The sequence below is a fragment of the Corvus cornix genome, chromosome 2 (assembly GCF_000738735.6).
Source record: "Corvus cornix cornix isolate S_Up_H32 chromosome 2, ASM73873v5, whole genome shotgun sequence".
NCBI lineage: Eukaryota > Metazoa > Chordata > Aves > Passeriformes > Corvidae > Corvus > Corvus cornix.
The window spans coordinates 69,931,422-69,954,279 of NC_046333.1; the positions used below are offsets into that span (position 1 = coordinate 69,931,422).

At 42.5% G+C, this 22,858-nt stretch overlaps 1 protein-coding gene and 1 long non-coding RNA gene across 2 annotated transcripts in view; both read right to left on the reverse strand.

Moving 5' to 3' along the window:
- The window catches only part of GMDS (GDP-mannose 4,6-dehydratase), a 412,544-nt gene extending 391,879 nt beyond the window's left edge, over positions 1 to 20,665 (reverse strand). The window contains 2 exon segments of the mRNA XM_039549037.1: positions 20,358 to 20,423; positions 20,425 to 20,665. Of these exon segments, the coding sequence (XP_039404971.1) occupies positions 20,358 to 20,423; positions 20,425 to 20,478 (120 nt within the window). The 5' untranslated portion in view covers positions 20,479 to 20,665.
- LOC109143204 lies at positions 13,090 to 20,187 on the reverse strand. The gene is made up of 3 exons (XR_002043200.3): positions 14,518 to 20,187; positions 13,778 to 13,966; positions 13,090 to 13,267 (listed from the first exon to the last, which is right to left on the reverse strand). It is a non-coding gene; the product is annotated as an uncharacterized LOC109143204 (long non-coding RNA).
- Positions 20,666 to 22,858: the final 2,193 nt, after the last annotated feature.

Genomic DNA, 22,858 nt, shown 5'->3' on the forward strand with positions numbered 1-22,858 from the left:
AGAACTGAAGGAAGGTTATCACTGTAGCACATGTGGTACTTGTGGAGCCTTTATACTTGAACTGGGATAAACAACGTCTGTTTCATTTTTTAAATAGTTCAGAAATAGCAATGAGTAATTGTTTTTTAACAATAAAAAAAATGTCACAAGCTGTTATTGAGAAACCAAAAAGTCATATGAACAGCCTATCCCAGGCAGCTCTCTGATGGAAAGACTGCTGCTCCATTTTAAACTTCAATCAAAACAGAGCATCAGATGCTTCAGTCAGTCACAGCATATTCAAAGATTTTTAAGGATGAATTTAAACACATAGGCTATTCATTTGATAGAGATACATATACCTGTCTCCACAGTAACAAGCCACATAGAACTTGAGGAGTTTGGTGTTCAAACTAAGAACTAACAAGGTGTCCTTAATACTGTCAAATTCAAATGGCAACAAAACACTAACTCACTTCAAATATAGAACTCCACACTTTTGATATCAGAATTGGCATTCTGCAGTTAATCTCTTCTAAAAGACCAAAATTTGCCTTTTGCTTCTCCACATACTTTGTAGATTTCACTAGCACCACAAAAAGGGTCCTAAATTCTTCCTAGTTTCACTGCTCTGCTAACTCAGCTGCACCAGTCCTCATGACAGCTGTCCTCTGCCCTCTCTCCCTGACTACCACCTCAACTTAGCCAACATCCAGATCCAACCTCTTTGCCCAGCCTCTTGTTTAACTAGATCCATGGTGGGGTTTTAACCATCTACTTCAGCAGATGACTTCTGCCTCGGTTTAATTTCAAAACTACCACTCTCCATTTCTCTTCTACATAATGCTGATCTACTTCTAACAGCCCTCACTTAGATTATAGCACAGTTCTGCCTTCTGACCCAAACTACGCAAAACACCAAAAACGAGAAGAGATGCTCTTAGATTTCACTTCTGTTTCCCAGTCCTCAGCTTAGTGAGGAAGAGAAATTCTGTCAAGTCTTAGCTCTGAGAGTCCAGAAAATGCTTCACAGACCCACAAGGATGCTGAGTCTTGCAGAAGAAGAAGGTTTTAAGAACTGGAACACAGTCAGCATGGAGAAAAAGCCTTCTCAGGAGTCTGACAAACAAGACCACAAAGTTCCCATTTATCTGCACAAACAGACTTTTAAAAGAACTTATGAATGTAGGCAAATCATAGACAAAAACCCTTGTCCCAAAAAAGACCTCGAGACCATGCTCCAAACCACTTGCTTCACCCTAAAGTGGTACGAAGATTATGCACCACTGTAAAACGTCCTCTCTCTTCCTCACACTGTTTTCTCTCATAGCTCGTTCACTTGGATTGACACATTATGAAACAGTCAGTGCAGGAAATTTTAGGATCCACTGTAAAAGCCTGGCAAGAAACACAGAAGGTAAAATGGGACACTCTTTTAACAGGCAGTTTCTAGGAAATGGTGCTACCAAGCTCACCAACCATGATGGTAGCAGAACCCTACAGAAGGTCCCCAATGCCCTGCATCAACACCACATTGTGTTGCCAAATATAACCTGCATTATCCACTTCTTTCTTCCCTGATGCATTAATTCAGACATCAGCAATTGAGGCTGATTTAGTGCAAAACTGTATTTAACAAATAGAATACACAAAAGGAATAACAAACTTTAAGCAGTAACTCTTGTCAAGAAATATCACACATATTCCAGCAGTTCCTTCTAGACCTTCCAAATTATAAAGTATGACTTTAATTTGTTTTCACCACTCTCAGTTGCCATGCCAGTTATCCATAAGCAAACCCTCCTCAATGAGAAACTGAGGAGGAACAGAAAAGTAGCTCAGTTCACATGAGGAATCTGAAAATCCAAATGCCAGTGCTGTAAAACATGAAGCAATTGAACACATAAGAAAACTGAAAATCATCCAAGCATATGTAAGAACACAAGGATTTTATCCCACCCACATTAATTTCCTTCTTTAAAAATAAGGAATGAAATTAAGTTTTCTCTCTTTGTCAAGACAACATAGCTTGAATCTTTATAACACGTATTTTCTACAATAACCACAGCAAATATACTTTTTGCCAAAAAAAAACCAGAAGCTTTTGTATTCTTCATCAGAGTCCAAGGCTTTTTAAAAAAGGCTGCCACTACAGCAAAGCAATACATACCTTCTGTAACAACCCATTTTGCATCCAGATGAAAAAGATACATATAAAATTTTCAATAGGTAACATTCAGCAAATGACTTGAAATGTTCTTTCCAGAAGATAAGTAAAATTTTCTGCTGGAACAGAAACCTTATCACTTCCTGAAACTACACTCAGATGCAATAGTCCCACAGCTCCTCATGGGTGGAAGAAGTATGTAAATCTCTGCACATCTGGACATGCTAAATCGTTAAAAGAAAAGCACCAAATTGTTGTTGGCTAACTTTGTGGCTTTTTTAAGCATGCAAAAAAAGTCAAGTCTGGGAATAAATTGGCAACTTCACAAGTCTCAGAGTAGGACAGATAGAAATATGAATTACTTTGCTCGTTGCCCAGCGCTACATCACTGCACAGCACTCCAGCTGTGACACAGTACAACTCTGTCGAGAAAGACACATACTTCATAGCTTCATATCTGAAGAGAAGACTGCCCATTGAGGAGTTTTCCTCTCTTCCCACTCAACTTGGGAAGCTGAAGGGCTGACATCAGCTGTAAAGTCAGCCATCAGTTTCTCTGAATGCTTGGAAAGGGAGGGAGGGGAATGATGGCAGTGACAGCTGCTCGATGACAGTGCTTCTGGCAACAGGTTTCCTAATAACCAAAACCTAACAGCACAGGAGGTGGGCAGCTAATTTTTTTACAAAACAGATAAGGTCCAAATCAGAAAAGACACAGTGGGAGAAAAGATCTGAGGAAAAAGGGGAGAAAGCTTATATACTGGAGGGACCCAGTTTCTTGCTGCTTAAAAATACCACCTTTCACCTGTGGTAAAAAGCTCAGGTTTAGGCATGACCAGATCTTTCCTGCAAGCACAGTCATGCATTTGCAGCATGTTGGGAAGTGCACTTATTCAAGTATTGTCTTCAGCAGACTAAGGTGTGCAGCCACTCTTTAAAAGCCTGCTTTCAAACCAAGGAATGAACAAAGCAAAGACAGTAACTCTAGGCAAGTGAGTTCTTTCAAGGCACAAAAAACAATAATGAGGCCTGAAAAACGTAAGTACTGTTATGACCAAGTTTGCATCCTCTCTTATGGACTAGGAGAGTTTCGGGGTTTTATAGGATACAAAATACCAAGAAGATTATCAAGTTATTACTTGATTTTTCCCCATATTGAAAAAACCTTCCCCATCAATATCTCCTCCATGCAAAGAGTTCATCTTCCCTTTCAAGGCAGCCCAGCCAGACCCACTGTCTCCATCCTCCAGGTGGGAAAATTTGTTGTGCCACCACAGCATAGCCCTGCGTGCAGGTGGGGAAGTGGGAGAGCAGTACAGTGCTACTGCATCATCAGTCTTCCAGGGAACAGGAGCATAACCTCCCTTAAGTATCTGTGCTGCACCATGCTCCAGGGGGGATTAAACAAAAAAAAAAAAAAAAAATCAAGATAGAAAAATGGAGAGTACTCTCTGCTAATTTTCACACCAACAGAAATGAAGTTCAACAAATGAAGAACAGCCATTACAAGACTTCTAGGTCACAACCCTCCTGTCCCTGGCAGGGAAAAAAAGGGAAACAGTGGCCCAGTCCTGTTCCAAATAGTGCTCTGCTATCAGATTTGGGATTTTCTTCTTCTCCCTATACCATTTGACCCTCTCCATTTATGGCAACAATTTCTCATCTTGATTCTTCACACACACAAAGTTTCTTTTCCCATCACAAAGAAAATTGACAAAAGTTTCCGTGCCCATCTCAAGCTTCACTGCATTTAAGAGTTTCCAATGAAGGAAGACAGAGAGTGGACCTGACTTACTCTTCTTCAAACTCCATTCTCAAGAGGTCTGGACACCCAACAAGGTCCTCTCACAGCTGTCCAGAACAGCAGCTCTTCTTGAAAGTGTTTAAAGAAGTGACACAAAGCACCTTCTGTCTGTACAAAGTCTCATTACTTACTAAAACACTCACTACAAAGCTCAGTCACCAGTGTTCATACTTCATCATGAGGAATTCACAGGAAACAGTTTAAAAGTGGAATGCTAAAAACAGCCAGGTACATCTGAGGTACTGAGAATGATCGCTACATCATGGCAAAAAAGCAACCAAGGAATCAAGTCAGAATTTAATGACACCAATCCAGAACTGCTGATGCAGAGCAGCAATATTTTCCTTAAGGAAGCTTGTCATGTTTCACCTTTAACCATTACTTCAGGAATGTCAAGTTTATCTACAACATACTGCAAAAACCTGGACAAAGCAATTCAATTATTTAAACCTGTAAACAAGCTTCCTTGAAAAGTACTTTTTTTGCTCATGAACAACACACAGTTTCACTCTTGCATGCTTCCACTGAAAGGGGCCATCCTACTTTTATCCTCCCTTCCCATTCCCAACTATATATTCACGCCGTTTTCCCAGCACCCAGTACACCTGTATGGCCAACCAAGGTCACCTACAGCTGAAGACCAACCAAAAACACCATCAAGAAGGTTTTCAGCTGGAGTAAATTTTAGGAGTTCTCGTCTTTACCTAGCTCTTCATCTACTAGCAACCTTTAGCATCGAACACATATAATCTTCCATTTCCTGCTCTAGACACAGATGATGCAAAGCCACCTCTCATGAGCTGAGGATTTAATTTCTTTGGGCTTGACAGCAGCAATGCTGACAGGCCACTGAAATAACCAAAACTAGGAGCAGGAGACCCAGAAGCTTTACCTTTAGAATTTCTTCTTCTCACTCTCTAGTCCCCCCCACCTCCCCAGCATTTCCACTGGATTAGTCAGCCTTTTGCCTCATAACTAACAAACTGTGACTAAATGTATTAGCAAGATAGCAACGTTAGGAGTGTTAGTTCTGCAAGGCTGGTCTCCCTTCTAATTAAGCCATTCCTCCTACAAAATCGCTTAAAGGCCAAGTAAGAACTTTCAACTAAATCCAGATCAAGTTTTTCACTATGTAACCTGTTTAAAGGTGCAGCTGTATACACACGCATACTACAGTATCTGATACAATTTTGAAATCCATAACAAAGCATTATCAATTGCACATAAACTTCATATGCATTTTCCAAATGTCAACAATCCCAGGCAGAGGCCAGGGAGAAAGAAGTGTATCAGCACCATACCACGTCTGCTAGCCATGTTTCAACAGCAGTCCCAGAGAGGTTATAACTGGAGTTGAACACTGACTTGTTTGCTTTATAGATGCCAGGAGCCACACACACAAAATTGCTCACTTCTGAAACAAATTACTCCCAGTTCAGTTTCTCCAGAGGTCAAGATAATTATGTCCTGGTGTATTACTGCATTAACCGGCACTACCTGGTAGAGGCAACGTGCCAGCCCTCAGCTGCTTTAAAATGAGGCTCAATGATAACCGTACGAGGGAACAACAGCTTTTACAGTTCACTCCGTGGAGGGTGTTTCTCCAAGCTGTCTGAAAAGTGACTATAGCCACCTAAGCTGTTCCAGATTCATGTTCTGTATACAGTCACTCCTTTGTCCTCCCATCCCCACCACACACACCAGCCCCAAAGGGGAGCAACAGAAAGCCCTGCAAGGAGAACTCTGTCTTCCATCACTGGCTCTGCTAAAAGCACATCCCTATATACACCCAGCAAGAACAGAGGAAAGACTTTACTACTGTACTGTTTCCCTTGCTGGTGTCTTAAACAGAAGCATACCAGCTTTTTCTTCACAGTTTCGCTACACCTGGTATTCCCTCAAAGAGAGCAATGCTGCAGCTTCACCTCCTACACTGTCCTGCCAGCCCAGCAGCAAGGGCAGAGCAGTAAAACAAAGATCCATGTTTTTTCCAAGAAGTCTGACAACAGAAACATCAGATAGAGTGGGGCTGCCCACTGTCACAGGCAAGCCAGTTTCTTTCTGCTTTTCCCCCCAACACAGGGCTGCACTTGAAAAATTAAAAGTAATGAACATTTTCAACATATGGATTTTTATGACCAAAAACCTCAAAAGGAAAAAGAGTCAAAAGGTCTCTCTTCAAAAATTAATCCTGGAATTAACATGATTCATTTGAAAACTCACCAAATGTTGTTTTATAAGAATTATTATACACAAACACCTGTAAGGAACCAATGAAACTGTCACACAAAAACAAAGAAGTGCTACTTGCGGCCCTGTGATTAAGGCTGTGTCAGCAGTTTGATTTTCATGACTTTAACACCCAGCTGTAAAAACGGCTTTCGGTAGAGGCAAGCTTATTGCGCCGGTATCCATAGGAGCACAGTTTCTGCTTTCACCGGGTGAAATGCAAGAGTCAACTGTATTTTAATACATGATTTTCAAATAGTAAGATCCAGAATCTGCAAATTGTTTTGGGAAATAATCACTGCCAAATAGGACTACACCTCGAAACACAGTTTAATAAATACTGCAAGACAAAAACTTGGTAGAGCACAAGAAACAGAGAAACAAGAACCTGTGATGTTCTGTTTTGGCATACATTCTTCCAAAGAAACTGCCTGCTAATGCACATTTCATAGCTATAGATCTTCATAACTTGGCCACTTTTTGCTTAAACACAGAACGGCACTAACAGATTTATGTTTCAAAAGGCACCATTTGAGATTCTTCAAGCAAGAAATCCATAACCAAATAATAAGCAATGATTAGCCCTGTGCACGCACAAAATTAAAAGCTCCACTTACGCTGACACAAGACCCACATCTGACCCAAACAAACAGGAAAAATGCAGTATTTCAATCAAACACGCTGGGGGATGTATTACTCAAGGTCCTGCAATAAGATAGCATCTTCTTTTAAATAAAAAACAGAGTTAAACCCCAAACAGAACGTGACCACAACCCAAATGAACTTCTTCACAGTGTGTTTTGATGCTTCAGGCACACTGCCAGCACTCTGAATTTTATTCTATTTCGCTATTAAGTTTAAATTACAAAAAACATTACAGATTAGCTTGGAAGCCTAACACCCTTGACCGCCTGTCCTGGGGGTGACGTTATGAAGCTGCTTTATTCCTTAACTGCCCGCTCAATGCTGCGCCTTCAGGATGGAGCCGGGGGCGGGGCCAGAGCCAGGGACCAAGGGGGCAGCTGAACGGTTCAGCCCAGCGGCTCAGGGCTCTGGGGCTCAGGAGGGAGCACGTCGGGAGCGCTGTGCTGCTCTCTGGGTTTCCTTTGTGTTCCGGCGAGCAGGAAAAAGGTTCTGTTGGCTTTTTTCTTGTCCTTTTTTCCCCTTTCCTGCCCCTTGCCTCACTGCCTCCCTTCCCTCCTCGCCGGTCCGGGGAGCCTGCAGGGGCGGCCCCGGCTGGTCCGAGCCCGGGTGTCTGTTCCCTCTCCGGGAATTTGTTGTATTTGGAGGTTGTTTTTTTTTTTTTTTTTTAATCCTGTTCTACCCTGTTTTGTTAGTGTGTTAATAAACAGTTTGGGGGTTTTTTACCGCTTTTACTTGCTGTGACCCACTTGTCTTACTGGCGGAGGAAAAGGGGAGGTCCTTTTCCCTTCGGAGGAGACACTCATTCCGGAGTGTTTCCTCCTGAAGTTTTGTCTCCAAAACCGAGACACTGCCTCAGTATGGAAAAGCAGTGATGTCTCTTAGCTGCAATAGTACTGTAATTTAATTAACACTGAATTTTAACAGTCTGATTCCCTCACACACTCATATACCAACTATGAGCTGTTTCCTCCACAAGCATAAAGGCAATACAGTCCTGCTGTAAAGATAGAAACAAAGTAGTTTTTCATCCTGGCCTTTCCTACATTTTTTTTTCTTTATCCCACATTAAAACAAAGCCTCTTTATTGAGACAATCAGAAGAACATGTGAAACTAGAAAGACTTAAAGGCAATACATCTGACAAATTCTGTAGATTTATAAACTCTCCCCTTCTTCATCTTTCCCTCAGTCCCAAACACACAAGAGGGAAAGCTGAACACACACATACAAAGTTAAATAATTAGCAAATGCCACTTTCATAAGTTCAAATTATTTCTTAGTGAAAGCACTAATTAAAAAAAAAAAAAATCATCAAAACCACCAGCACTGAAAGTCAAGAACTGATCTAGATGAAACTGCGGACATTTCACTCAGCATATTGAATGGCTCACAAGATCACAGACCTTCATTAGAAATTCAGGCTTGTACTTCCCTCAAAAAGATCTCTCTTAATTGGTTTTTGGCCACTCTTTCCATTTTCTTACCATCCAGGGCTATGAACTGGCCCTATCCTGCCCGTCAACACACAGACACAATAGAGTAGCTGCCGACATTTGTAAGTAATCACAGGGAGGTTTTACAAGGGGAAGATGGACAGTCACTAATACACCAAAGTGCCACAGTCTCAGTGAACCAGCACCCAACTCACCAAAACTTTTTGGAAGCAAAACCACTACATTTTTGCTTGGAAGCTTGATTTAACATCAAAGTCACAGTACACAAGTGAAAGCAACATAAGACAGTACTGAGGCAAACTGGAAAATCAAACACACTGGTCAGTCCCTCAAAACAGAAAGGGGATCAGAAAGAGAGAAGCTGTGCAATGCTGTGCAGATGATGCTCAGGAGGCAAGTAGGGATTTGGGAGCACTGTTCCTCTTCAGATCAACTCCAAAGCAGCAGCCTCACAGAAACAGTACCTGTAAAAGTATGCAGTCCCCATATCTTTAGTTGCACATTAACACATTTACTGCACAATACCTTTTTCTTACTAGAAGAAAAAATTCAAATAACCAAATTCTATCACCTTGTTTACCCTGTAAAGTGCTTTGGATAAAATGAATGCTTCCTCATTGCAAGATGAGGTGCTACTCAGGACAATAAAAACACAAGCCCCATCAGGTAGCCACCCTAAGCACCTTTCACACTCAGCAGAGCAGATAGGGAAGCCTGGTGCTGTGAATTGTATTGGCTATATGCCTAAGTAAGCACCTGCATTTGGCTTAAATAAGCCTGGGCTCTCACTCACTAAAACAGCAGCCTAGACAACATGCTCAGGTGTTGAAACAGTTTAAGCAAGAAGGTTCCCAGCCCAGATGACAGAATCCATCACCAGTAACACCTGCTTGTATAAGGGAAATGAAATGGATTCAGCTAATTAGTGGAAGTTCAGTGTCACATTTTGAAGCCACACCAAGTAATTCTGAGAAACTCAGCCTACATAACCAGTAAGAGTAAGCTCTATGTCCACCACTGAAAATACTAGTTACACAGCTTTCCCATCAGCTAATGTATTCCCAGTGCATGTGCACACTCTCATTTTCTGCTTTACACACCTTCACGTTCTCTGAAAGTAACTTAAACCATTACAGTTCTTTCAATTTATCAAAATTAAAACCATGGCATCATTAGGGAATTTTTGTAGTCTTGAATTCGCTTTCAATTTGCCAAGTCTGTGTTACACTTGTCTTTAACTGATCAAGACAACAGATGTGAAATCCTCGGGTATGATTAAGACTAACAGAGTTTGTGTGTGACAAAGCTGAATTGCACTCTAAAAGGAATTAGCAATCAGCGTTTCCCCATTTGAGTTACTCTCCAATTTTAAGAAAAATCTGATCTCTCCTAATGTTTAAACAAGTAAAGCTACAGAAAATGTAATTATTTGAAATTCTAGCTAGACTGCACATATCAAAAATAGCAGCATAATAATGCCTTTCTACCAAGATGGCTTTTATAACATGACTAAACAGTAATTGAGCATAAATAGAAGTGTGTGAAAACACAAGGATAATATCAATGAAAATACAGCAAGTGTAATTTTGGACACACAGCCAGTCTTGAGACTCTTATTTTATAATGAATAATGAAAATGTCTAAAATTAGTATAAAATCCTCTTCTCATTTTAAAATGCAGAAAAAGGAATTAAACAGTTACACAATATATTCAACTATAAAGTGCTGCAATAAGAATATAGAAACATTTAATGTATACCAGGTGGCCACAAGAAATTAAACACATGAAGCAAAACCACACAGTTTCAACTTTTCAGTCTCTGATCAGCTGCAAATATGACTTTTTTCCTAAAATGGACTGGCAAGGGCATAAAGCAAAGTTTAACTCTTAGTCTTTTGTAACTTCCTTGCCTTCACATATCAGAATAATTCTCCAACTCTATTTTGCCTTCAAAAATAAAATTACATCTTTTACTGAGCCTGCAGATCTACAACCACAGAGTCCCCACTGCTTTTCAAAGACCAGCCAGATTCTGGAACAGCTTCCAGTATCATTGCAAACACTGAGGGGAACAAAACCACTTTTTAGCAATGAGGCTGTAAAGGTCTGCTGACACAGACCAGGTTTGGGCCTCAGCAGAGCAATGCTCAACCAGTAACAGTCAAATCAGCACCACAAAGAAGCTTCTCAGCTGTGCCTTCTTAAGCATTCCTATGGAGCAGAGAGACCTCAAAGAGACACCTGAAAGATGGAAGAGTACAATATTTTGCACGCAGGCCTGAAGAGTTCTGTATCCCTTTTGTACTGTTTATCTTGTAGTGTTTTAATAGTATTCAACTTCAGAGGCAAACAGCATGCTAAATTTTGGCAGGAATACATTGACAGGCTATTACTGTGTAATCATGGAAAGAATTACACTGACATCAAAACCACAATTATTTAGTTGTATGAGACCCAGACAGTATAACCAGAAATTTCAGCTTTCAAAACCAAACCTGCTCCACAGTAATGTGTATGCTCTCAGAGAAGATATCAGTGCTAAAAAAAGCAAGGACAACAACCAGCAGCCAAAGATATAGTGTCTGTTCCTTATCTTTTCAACAGAGAATTCTCAGTTAAGAGGAAGCTATGGGTCATCACCAGTATCACTGATGAAGCCACCCATTGCTAAAGCATCTAAAGAGCGTCTTCATGCACCAAGCAAATGCTAGGAAAAAAAAAATAAACAAAATAACCACACTCCTGACAGCATGCCTGTAATTTGACGAATTGCAACCTAAACAGTCAGATATTGCTTCCCAGTTCCAGAATAGCACCAGCAGAAGTCTACAGTAAGACCTAGAGTAAAAGTCAGATGGGACTGCAGCAATCAAACTAGAAGCATAAAACTCAGAAGAAAAAAAAAATTAAAAGGGTAGGTATAGGAGCAGCCAAAAGTATTTCCTGCTTGACTTTGGGTTTTGTTTTCTGCAAGACATATATACCAATACAGATGCCTTGGGAAAGGCTTATTTCCATTCATAAAGTGGCAAATATGCTACTTCTGGCATGGGTTCAGACACCATGGGATACAAATAAAAGAACTGTCTACTGTTTTCTAAATTGGGACTTGGGTGGTTTAAGGCTTCCTTTGCAGTATGGTGACATGCTACCTCAGACTGCCTCTGAATACACAGGAACAGTTACCATTTTACCTGAGGCACAACCAAGAGCCAAGAGGCACCTCTTTAATAGCTGTGCAGGTGTCAGATATGCAGCAGAAACAAGGCATCTTCTCATGACAGAAAAAGCACTCAACTAGACACTTAACATGGTATAATTTTTTCCTTCTCCATTAGCATTCACCACACAGGCTGTAGGAATTCTCCCTTGATGAGGATTTTCAAACAGCAGTAAATTGGTCAAACAACAGCTGAAGCAAAGCCCTGCAGAAACATTTCATAAAATTTCACTGTATCTTACTACATTTAGTGGTTAGCCAGATTTTTCTAGAACAAGCATATTGTTTCCTGTTATTTCAAAGGTGTTCAGGCCTGGCAAATGCAGCACAAGCTGGTTCATCTACTTGGATACTCGTTGCAAAAGGCCAAGATCTATGGCATTCCACACCCAAGGCAAGCACATCTTTGCAGCTGACATACCTGTTGGACCAGTGTGCTTAGCTGAGCATTGTAACGAAGTAATTGACAGCATAACTTTGACTGCACAATGGAAATTCATCAAAATGGAGTTGCCTCAGGATACACAGTATCTAATGCTCTACAATGGCACTTATCACTGAACAAACTGCAGCCAAAGTCTATAGATGCGTTCTTAGACTTAATTCACTTACTGTCAGATGACACTGTTGAGTTACAAAGCAAAATTCATGTTTTCCATTAAAAAAAAAAAGAAAAAAAAAAGGAGACTTCAACAAGAAATACCCCTGAAGAAGGAAGCCTGCCTTTGGCATACTGCTTTGTGTGTATTTGTGACTAAATTAAAATTGTTACAACATTCAAGTTGCATATGAGGAAGTTCAGTTGCTTAACACCACATGTGAAAAGCACAGGTGACAAAAGATAAGCCAGTTCAGATCAATTTGTTTGGCAGGCTTTACAAAAGCTTCATTGTGGATTTAGGTTGTAAAGCCTGTGAACACCCTCAAAAGGAACAAGCCATAAGGACTTTTCAGTAATAAGAACAGGAAACTGGGGAGAAACTCTTTCACCTCACCTTCTTTAGTTTTGTTTAACTGAAAGATTTGGACAACTGCATCCCCCAGATCATATACATATGACCCAAAGGAATTCCTTAGCTGAGGTTCTGAAAAAACAATCAGTGGATTCATATGAAAGAGGTAGGAGGTGACAAAAATATTAAAGAGAAAGAAAATCTTTTTATTTTGCTCACTTGACTAAAAAGCAACTGAAGTAGCAAGAAGAGATTTAGAGCAAGAGAGAACATACACCTGTGGAAGAGGAAGCTGGACATCCACCATGCTGCCGACTTGCTCTTGTGCTGTCATCCACCCAGTACTTCAAGGAAGCCATGCTCTCCAAAATAAGCCTGAGTTGTGGTGCAACAGCGTAGGAGAAACTGAGCTGACAAGCTTATAAGAACAGTCACTTAATCAGGACTCTACTCCCGACCCAGAAGTCTGAAGAAGTTGGAATAAGGTTGCAAGAGAAAGAAAGAACTTCCTGCCTCCCAGACTGAATGAAAGCACAGGTAAGTGCAAAGAAACCCAGCCTTGGTACTCCTCAAAGACAAGCTATGAGCAACAGGAGGCACCACTAGGATGAACACCAGTATCACAACTGCACTGAAAAGCCTTTTATTCAACCTTTTATTTATTATTTATAGGGATCAGAGTGGTAGCTTTCGATGTGTTTCTCACATAGGCCATCAGCAGGTTCAAGTACTCCATTTTTCCTTGCCCTTCTGCATAACTATCTATTTTCTAAGAAACCAACTCCCTTGTGCAGAAAGCTCAACAGTCAAAAGGATCTGAAAGAGATAATCAGAGGGGGGGAAAAAAAAAAAAAAAGACCAAAATTTAGTGGTAAAAGATCAAGTCACAGGGAAAAGATTTTTAGAAGAGTTCTCTATTCAGGTTGGATTGGCTGTAGGTACATAGAGAAGAAGAGGCTTCAGCTCTTTAAAACTTTAGAGAATAGAGAAATACAGGTTCTGTCTATGCCAGCAGTCACCAATCTTAAAATTTAAAAATCCCAAACCAAATCAAGATTAAACAAGCAGCATGCTGCTGGCAATGGGATATTCTGTTATTCTTGTCAGTCCAGGGCAGTAGTGGCAAATAGCCTCCTACCTACAGCATCAGAAAATGAGAAATGTTGCCTGGAAGAAGTCATCCTCCCAAACCCAGTTTGGTTACCTTGCGTAGATCTGTTTCATACCTCAGCACCATTAACATGAACTTTAACATCTTCTTTTTCCTGGAATACTTCCAGCATTTTATCTACTTTCACAGCAGGTACACATCACAGCATACAGTACCTTATAGTTCACTTGCTGTTCACAATGTTTTTGGATCCACATCCTGTATACATCATGTTCAAACACAAGGAATCAGACTGCCTGCAGTGGTCCTTGAATTAAAAGCCTGCTAGCTGTGCCAGGCTACCAGAACTTCCCTCTCCAGTATACAACTAAAGAACAGACTTCACTGGCAGCCACTGAGCAAAGCTGTGCAAAGATGGAAAGAAAAAGAGGAAATTAATTACATCAAGACACACATTAATCCTGTATCAGCAATACTTTTTACGTGAATGTCTTCTAGATAACTTAGGTTCATCACTAACTGCATTATTCTGAAAGGCAATGGAATACAAATGAGCTCCCCTGGGCAAGCACAGAGAGCAACCAAAGTCCTGGACTCCCAGTTCTCAAAGAAGACAAAAGCCCTGTCAATCTGCACACACTGGTGTAAAGCATAAAAAAGAGAGAGCATGAAAGAGCATGAAAGAGCATGGCACTGACCTGTGTATTTATAGATTGCTATTAATACAGAAGTTGAATTAGATTATCTGGTAGCCCTCCTCTCTCCAAAATGGAGTCAAGGCAACCAAAATTCAGGCATCTTTCTATAAATAGGACCTCTGTTTTCTCAGATAATACTCTAGTGTCCCATTTCAGTGTTTGTTGTACTACTTTTTAGTAAAATACCTTTTTCTTGAGAGTTTTGGATGAAAATCAATAGCAGCACTTCTTATTTATATCCTGTAAAGGGAAAATACCTGGAATTATATTTTAGGAAAGCTTAGGTTTCATGCCAGAGCCACTATTCATCTGCTGCAAATCGTTTTCAAAAAGCCTCTTATGCCATCTTGTCACAAACTGCAGGTGTTCCACTTCCAATCCTGCGCAGAAACCATAGAATCATACAGCTTCATGTTGAAAGCAACTTCTGTAGATCACACAGTTCAAGATTCCTGCTGAAGACAAGGTCAACTATAGCGCAGGATGCTTAGGGCCACATCCAGTTTGGTCTGGGTACCTCCAGGGCCAGACACACAACTTCTCCGGGCAATTTCTTCCAGCGCTTGGTCCCCTTATCATTTAAAACAAAACAATCCAATAAAAAACATCCCCAAATAACACATACCCTCCCAAGTTTCAATGAAGTTTCTTGCATTTAAGTTTGTGGCCAAATTCAGTGTTCCTACATCTCTGCATCCTCAAACTATGGTAAGGATGTTCAACACACATGAAATCCTCAGTCAAGACAATTCTTGGCTACTTAGAGACAGAAACTGAAATAGAGTACTTGGCTTCAACCAAGACAATATTTGTTTAAATGAAAAGGCAGCAATACTAATATTTAGCTTTACTCAGAAACCAAGACTATTTGTTTTAATGAGAAGGCAGCAATGCTAATATTTACCTTTAGCCAGTTTCAGCAAAGATTATCTTCCTATTTCAATGTGAAAAAGCAATCCTTCCGATTTTATCCTTCTCCTGGCAAACCAACATCCTGTCTCAGGTACAACAGGCTATAATGTTTCTCTACATCTGTTTTTCAGGTATATACACATTCTCCAGTGACACTGAATCCCACCTCACCATTTGATCACAATAGTGAAAGAAGCTTTCAAAAACATTAACTGTTTCCTTTACAACTCTTCTCCAAGAAACATTTACTTTATTTTAGCCACAGAGTATCAAAGAGTTTTCTAGTATATGACTCCATACCAGCTATTCATTTCAGGGGTTTTTTTACTACTAAGCAATGACTCATGTTCTGTTATTACTGTGCTTTGTCCCACCGAGTCTGTCTTGCTCAGTTTCATCTCAACAGCCAAATTTAAGAAAAAACCAAACAACTTGACCTCAATTTACAACAGCAAATCTTGCTTTCTCAGTATCTTCCCCCCCACCCCGATACTGTTAATCTTTTTCAAACTATGAACTGTAACTCTGGCATAAAACCTGCAGTACACACATACAGAGGTTTGGTGTTTTAGAGGAATAGCAAAGGCTGTAAGCAACTGAACTTCCAATACAAAAGACAGACGCAGACCCCACACTTTACACTCTCTTCAGGCTTGCTTGAAAGTTCTGAGTTTGCTACCTTAAGTTTTGGCAAATGGAAGTTGTATTTGACAGAACTGCAGGCAAGGGAGCAGAGGCTGGGGCTAGTACTGCTGCTGTAAGAACTCTCACAAGGCAGAGATACAACTGCTCCCTTCATCCACAGTTTGCAGTAGCCTCAGGGCATTTACTGACACTGAGCTCTGATGCATTGCTTCATAAAAAACTGAGCTTTGAAGTGCCTCCTGAACTATCTTCATCTACCTTACTGTCTCTCCTAGAAAAGCACCAGATGAAGATACATATTATTTACTGCTCATAATCCAGGGGCCAAGTGGGCAAAGTAGGAACATCAACATATAACCTCATAGTTAGTCTCAGACAGATTATTTCTTGGTACTTCTCCAAGAAGTCAAATATCTAAATACTTCTACAAGTATCAGTACAAGACAATCAGACATTCTGAATAGATATTTAAATGCAATTTTAACACATATTTAGTTGCATGGTCTAGAAAACAGTGCTTTAAAAACGTACTACTTAAGTAGCTTCCAGAAATAAGCAACAATCCATATTTGCATATATAGAATTACATGGTTAGTAATACTAGTATTTGATTCAAAACTCCCATTTTTACAGAGTAATTCTTCAAGTTACCAAGGTTTGAAAAGTCCAGCACATTTATTTTGTATTGTGAAAGCATTCTTACAGTAAGAGTCACATTCAAGTTGTTTGGGTTTTTAAAAAACAAGTATTTTCATTTAAAAACATACAGCAGGCCTGTTTAATTTAAAATACATTTCTTTAAATGATGAAAAAAGTGCTATGCATTACTCACAAGTAGTCTGCCAGCAGACCAGTACCTACATGAAACTTCAGAAGTGTTTCATCTATCTAACCACAGCAACTGCCTCGCTCTGGAAGTCATTTTAGCAAAACAGTGAAATGTGGTTCATCCCACTGCTGTGGTGTGAGAAAGATAAGAGAAATCTCAATACTGCAAAAGGAGTATATAACACCATTGCCTACATGCTTAGAGTCTCTTATCAGCAACGCAATTGGTAGAATGATACTGATTTCACCATAGGACAAATGCAGAATTTGTACAGGTTCATACATCTGCTTTGATTTAATAGAAACTAAGGTTCAGCCACTGGAGCCAGAATGCCATTTAAGTCCTGATCATACAATTATGAAATCTGCTTTCCTTTGTGACTTCACTGTGCATACTGCAAACTCCTCCTGTTATTCGGCCAAAGGTCAAACTCACCTTTCTATGTGAGTTCACATAGAAACACATTCACCCTTGCAGATACCTGTCCTCTAAATGTCTTCTATCTGGAAGAAAAGCAAGTCACCAGAACTGGTTTAGTTAACTGGTGCAGTAAGTTGGCAAATGGCACATGCCTCCAGTCTCTCACTAAAGAGAAGAACTTGTGCAGACAGCCCTTTCTCTGGCATGCTGTAAAGTCATGAATTCCATTAAAGTCCCTTAATCAGAAGTTACATTTGTGCCATATCTCTATGTTATGTTTCAGTTAAAAGCTGCATCATCGGTCAATTGCTTCATTATCAAAGTATAACCCTATCTGAGCTCAACTCTTTCTCCATCCTAGAAAGAAAATCCCACCTTTTGTCAGTGGAAAAGATGAACAATCCACACATTCATGGCTACCCAGAAGTCCTGAAAAATAATGAGTTGTCTGATTTCAATACCATCATTAAGCACACTTCCCGTGGAATCATCTCAACTCAGGAAGGACTACTACAGTTCAAGCAACACCTCACATGGCCCAAAAGTACTCTAACAACAAAAGCACTACTCCACAATTGTCCCAAATTGTCATGGTCCATGTCCACCTCAATACTTAGCTTTCACCTATCCTTATTTCAAGTGCCAGACCCTAAGGGGCATTAGTTCAGCAAACACTCTCAGAGTACAGTGGCCACACACAAACAAAAGCAGGTTCCTTATACAATACAACTGTGCCAGCTCACTTTGTGCAGTAGCAGAAAGGGCACAGTTTAGATAAGGGGAGGTTACCATCCAATTCTGTTCTACACCACCTTCAGTCAGAAGAGAGCCAAGCCTTTATCTCCCACCTTGAAAGAGCACCAGTTAAAGGAAGAATGTGAAACAAAACAATACTCTTTAGCACAGTAGTTAAAGTAATTGCCTGGGAAAGACAAAGCCTGAGCTCTAGCTTGCACTTCAGCATACTTGTACATCAAAAGTTTAAAAACATATTGCACTAGGATTTTCTTCAGGGACGGGGACATGCAAGTCTGCCTTTCTCAGATAGGAAACAAAATCCCAGTCTCCCGTTTCTGGGTGAGGCCTCTTCAAAGAGGGGTAAGGAACAAGTAGTATGGTGACTTCCTTTAAAGGTCACCTAAAAAAATAGATGGACCAGGAATCCTGGCAGCAGATCTCAAAATTATGGAAAGCTATAGCAGAGGCCTTTCCTAGCTCTGGTTCTCCACATGTTCCAATGATAAATAATACACCTGTCAAAGGTTAAGCTAAGAAGGAAGAGCTGCTTTGAAAATAGACAAAGTAATATAGAGAACACAGTACTGAAAGAATCATGGTGGTGTAGCTACAGGCCTCTAACTTTCTACCTTTGATGAAGAGAAACATACTTCTGCCAACAACCTGGAAGACTTTTCACACAGCACCAAAGTAGTCCTTGGGAAAGCTCTGACTGCGCTCTTGCTAGAAATAAACATCAAGCAAAAGTGTTAGTACACAGAAAAACTAATGCTTTTCTTCTTCTCAGACATAGTTACATCTCCTTGTCAGACAGCCAGTTGGAGGTCTTTCCCCAGCCTGCTACTGGCAGACAGCTGCTAACCCGTGGGAAGAGCGTGCACCAAAATGTGTAGCAAGAACACACGAGACCAGGCATAATGAGGTGAAACACAAGCAGCAGGTGACCGTTCCAAGCACAGTGCAGGTTCTCTCAAATAACAGATTAAAAGCTAGGCTCTGGATTTACTTCCTCACAAAGACACTGTTGTTCTTCCACTATAAAATAAAAAGAGACAGCATTGACTAACACTGTCTCAGAGTGGAAGAGCAACAAGTTTGTTTTGACATGCACTTTTTCACAGTGCTCACGGACTTCTCAACAACCCACACCGGCACCTTGCAGTGGATCTGGAAGCATACCAGGACAAGTCACAGTTGAAGGGGAAGAAGTTCTTCCATGTATGAAGCCGTCACTGACTAAATGCAAGCCATAAAGGAAAAATGCTGTTCCACTGGGATTCCAAAATGAGCAATAATGGTTACTACACATTACGCACTTAACAAGTTATACCCATCACAGGAGATACACCCTCCAAGCAGAAGTCATTCAGTACCAGCACGTTCTTAGACATAAGCAGTGTGTAAGAAGAGGAAATTTTTCCAGGTAGTGGGAGATACCTACATTACAAATAAGATGTTCCTCAAATATGAGTAAGCATGTCCAGGACAACTTTTCATACAGCACCCACTTGCCAGCAAAGACAGAGCAATGCACAAAACAGTCCAACCAACTATCTCAGCTGCCTACTGGAAGTGTAGCAGCACAAGCCACAAACTGCACATATCAACCCTCCTGCACACCTCACCAGGTTAAAACTCACCACCATCATATCTTTTTTCATCATGCAGAAGTTGCTCCAAGGGAAACTGTGAATTTTTTCTCTTTCCATGCCATCTTTCTCCTGCACATTCTGCTCAAAGCACCAGGACTCTGAGAGCATCATTATCCCTATGAGTAATATAGCCAAAAAAATTGGGAGACTGCAATGAACGTCACGAATACAAAACAAGCGGCCTGGGGAAATGCTTTTGTCATCCATTCAGATTTGATTATAAAGCAGGTACGGACTGTAAATGTATGGCTGCCCAGTGTGTTACAGTGGCAAGTGACAAACACCCCTTCTGATGACAAGCCTGCTCAGCTCACAACCAACGCTGGCACTCTCATACCTGCACTGGTACCTTCCCCCCTGCAGACCGGCAAGCTGAAGAGTCCCAACGCCGGCTCCTTGTACTGTCTTGCCTAGGTGCGGCTCCTTTCTCAGAGATGCTCACTTCACACCTCATCTCTGTACAGGGTTAGCTGATTTCTCAGGAATTTCTGGTACAGGCTACTGTGAGACAGTCCAAACCCGAGACATAAAAGCACTGGATCCCATCTCATTCACACCGGCTGAAGAACACTTCAGACCCCCGGGGTAGCCAAGCCCTACCCACAAGGTGGTCTGCCCGCCTCTGACCCAGCCGAGGGAGTTGCAGCCCGGCGCGGAACTGGCGGCACCAGCTGTGAAGGGAAGCGGGCACCGAGCGGCAAACGCACCCGCGGGGATGTGCCCCGGGGCCCGGGAGCGAAGGCGCCGGACAGACCCACGCCGAGCCCTCCGCCGCCCCTCTCCCACGCCCGGCCCCAGTCACGGCTGCCTGCGGGCACCTTGGGGCGGGTCTTTCCCATCCCCTATCCCTGTCCCTCCGCCGCCGGGAGGGCACGCGAACAAGGGGAGCCCCCGCCGTTACCTGCCCGGTGATGCCGGTGATCAGAGCCACCTTCCTGCCGTTCATCTCCTCGCCGTCGTCTCCCGGTGGCGGCGGCGGCGGCAGCGCAGCCACACTCCTCCTCCGCCGCAGGCTGTGCCATCCTCCCGGCGCCGGGCGCGTCCCAGGTGCAGAGGTATCCCGGGGCAGAGGCGCGGCCGCCGGGGCGAGGCTCCCGGCGCTGGGGGCGGGCACAGAGGGGAGGATGCCTGCCGGCACCCGAGGTTACCTGCGCTGCCCCTGCCGCCGCGGCATTTCCGTGCTCGCCGCCAGCCCGCGCTCCCGCCCCGCCCCGCCCCGCGGCGGCCGCAGGTGCAGCCCCCCGCAAGCGCGCTCCCGCTGCGCGGTCCGGGAGCGCGCCCCGCGCTCGGCACCGCTCCCGCCGCGCGGCTCGGCCCCGCAGCCAATCAGGAGCCCCGGCGCTTCCTTGAAGGGGCAGGACAACGCGCAGGGGCCCAAAGCTGGCGCGGTGATTGGCTGAGAGCGGGCGGCGCGGGGCGGGGCCGGAGGAGGAGGAGGAGGAGAAGGAAAAGGAGGAAGGAGAGGGGGAGGAGGAGCAGCAGGAGCCGGGCCGCCCGACTTCCTGACGGCGTGTCTGGTTGGGGGATGCGCCGCCGGTGCCACGTGAGGCGACCGGGGCCGGGCACACAGCGCCCCCCGCGGCGCGGAGGAGTTACCGAGGTACCGCCGCGGGTAACGCCGGAGATCCCGAGCGTTCGGACTCTGGAAATACTTGGTTATAAAGGGACCAAAGGCTTCTGGAAAAAGGGATTTACAACAAGTATTTCTTCTTTTGATGAGGCACTGGATCACTACGGCTTTTACCGAGGCATCAGGGCGCTGTATGTACAAGGAAGAAGGTGCCTGCCCGTGATTTGCTCTTATTCCACGAAGGATTTCGCATCAGTTTCCTCATTGCATGCTTGGATGATGAGGCTTTTGCGTACGCAGATAATTTTTCTATTCTTATGGTGCATGGTCAAAAAGTTTTCAACATCACTGAAAACTGATAGTATATTTTTAAAAGAAACAAAACGGAGTCTATGAGCATACTGCCCTTCGAATGGAGCTGTACTCTCAAATTGTGAACGCTTTCTTGCACGCTGCTCCCCACTTTCTTGGTTTAAATTCCCTTCTTGCAGCCTCACAGTCTGCGATGCCATGGGATTTTTATTATGTCACGGTTACTTAGTTGCAAGATGTCATCCCAGTTGTGCCATTTCTGGCTCCTGTTTCTGAAGCCTTTTCTCGACAAGCACATACAGTTTTATCAAGTTGGCAACATCCGCTGCTACTTGAGCAAAATGACTTCATCCCACTAGTACTTGCTTTATGGATGTACAGTCTCAGATTCAGAGAGGAGGGGCACCACAAATGAGTGCCACCCTCTCAGTTTTAAAATGACACTGGAGAAATAAAAGGATATCAAATTCTGAGAGTTTCAGAATTCTGTGTACCAGAAATAAGGCACAAACCTTTATTTGAAAATGTAGAATTTGAGATTAGAGGGAGTTAGGACCAAGTTTTCTTTACTTATTTACGTTCATAATTCACTCTCCTGTTAGATCTGAGCTGCATTAAACAGTGCATGAGCTACAGCCTTAAAAATTGTCCTTTATGTGGCCAGATAAGCTTGTCATTTCCAACTTTCCTTGGCAGTCCATTCATTGGCTGGCCTTCTTTCTTGTTCTGCTTAAAAAACTGGTGAGTAGGGCTGACAGTGTAAGTCCTGAAGCTGTGATAGAGGAGCCCCCATCCCTGGGGCCTATGTGTGCAGCTAAGAGCCTTTTTTTGGTTACTTCCTCCAAACAGAATTTCTCCTACCCTGGTTGTCCAGTATCCCACAAGAACTATTTTTCAGATGTAGCATTTTCCTTGACTGTTATTCCCAAAAACACTCCACTGAGGGAGGAAGCTGGTTCACAGCTTTCATAAATTGCCTGGTTAACCAAGTACATCAGTTGATTGATGACCTTTTGCTTTGGTTTTACTCTCAGGTAACAGGCACATCCAGCTCTCCCCCTATTCAGGGCAGTAGCTCTCCTTCCTACTCAGTGGGTGCACTCCCGAGTGATTCAGACCAGAAGACTCTGCAATCTTTGTCACTTTTGTAAGGGGAGCATCCCAGCCAGACTTAGCTGAGGACACTTTACCAGGGGTTCATACTTGTGGTTTTGGTCAATAGTAATACTAGAAACAGGCTAGTGAAGCCAGGCAGGATGTAGCCCAGTTCAAGTTCCAGCTGACTGAAGCTTGACCGAAGCTAAAAAAAAAAAAAACTGCCAAAAAAGCCCCCTTTAACTTGTTTAAATTTCTGTCCCATTTATAAGTCTGGCAGTAGTAGTTGCAGACACAGTTAGCCAGCTACCATAATCCTGCTAGGTCTGCCCCTGGCATGCACAGGCACATTCCAGGTTTAATGCACAAAGACTGTTCTGTCACCGAAGTCTTCCAAAGTACATTTACAGAAGAGACTGAAGGCT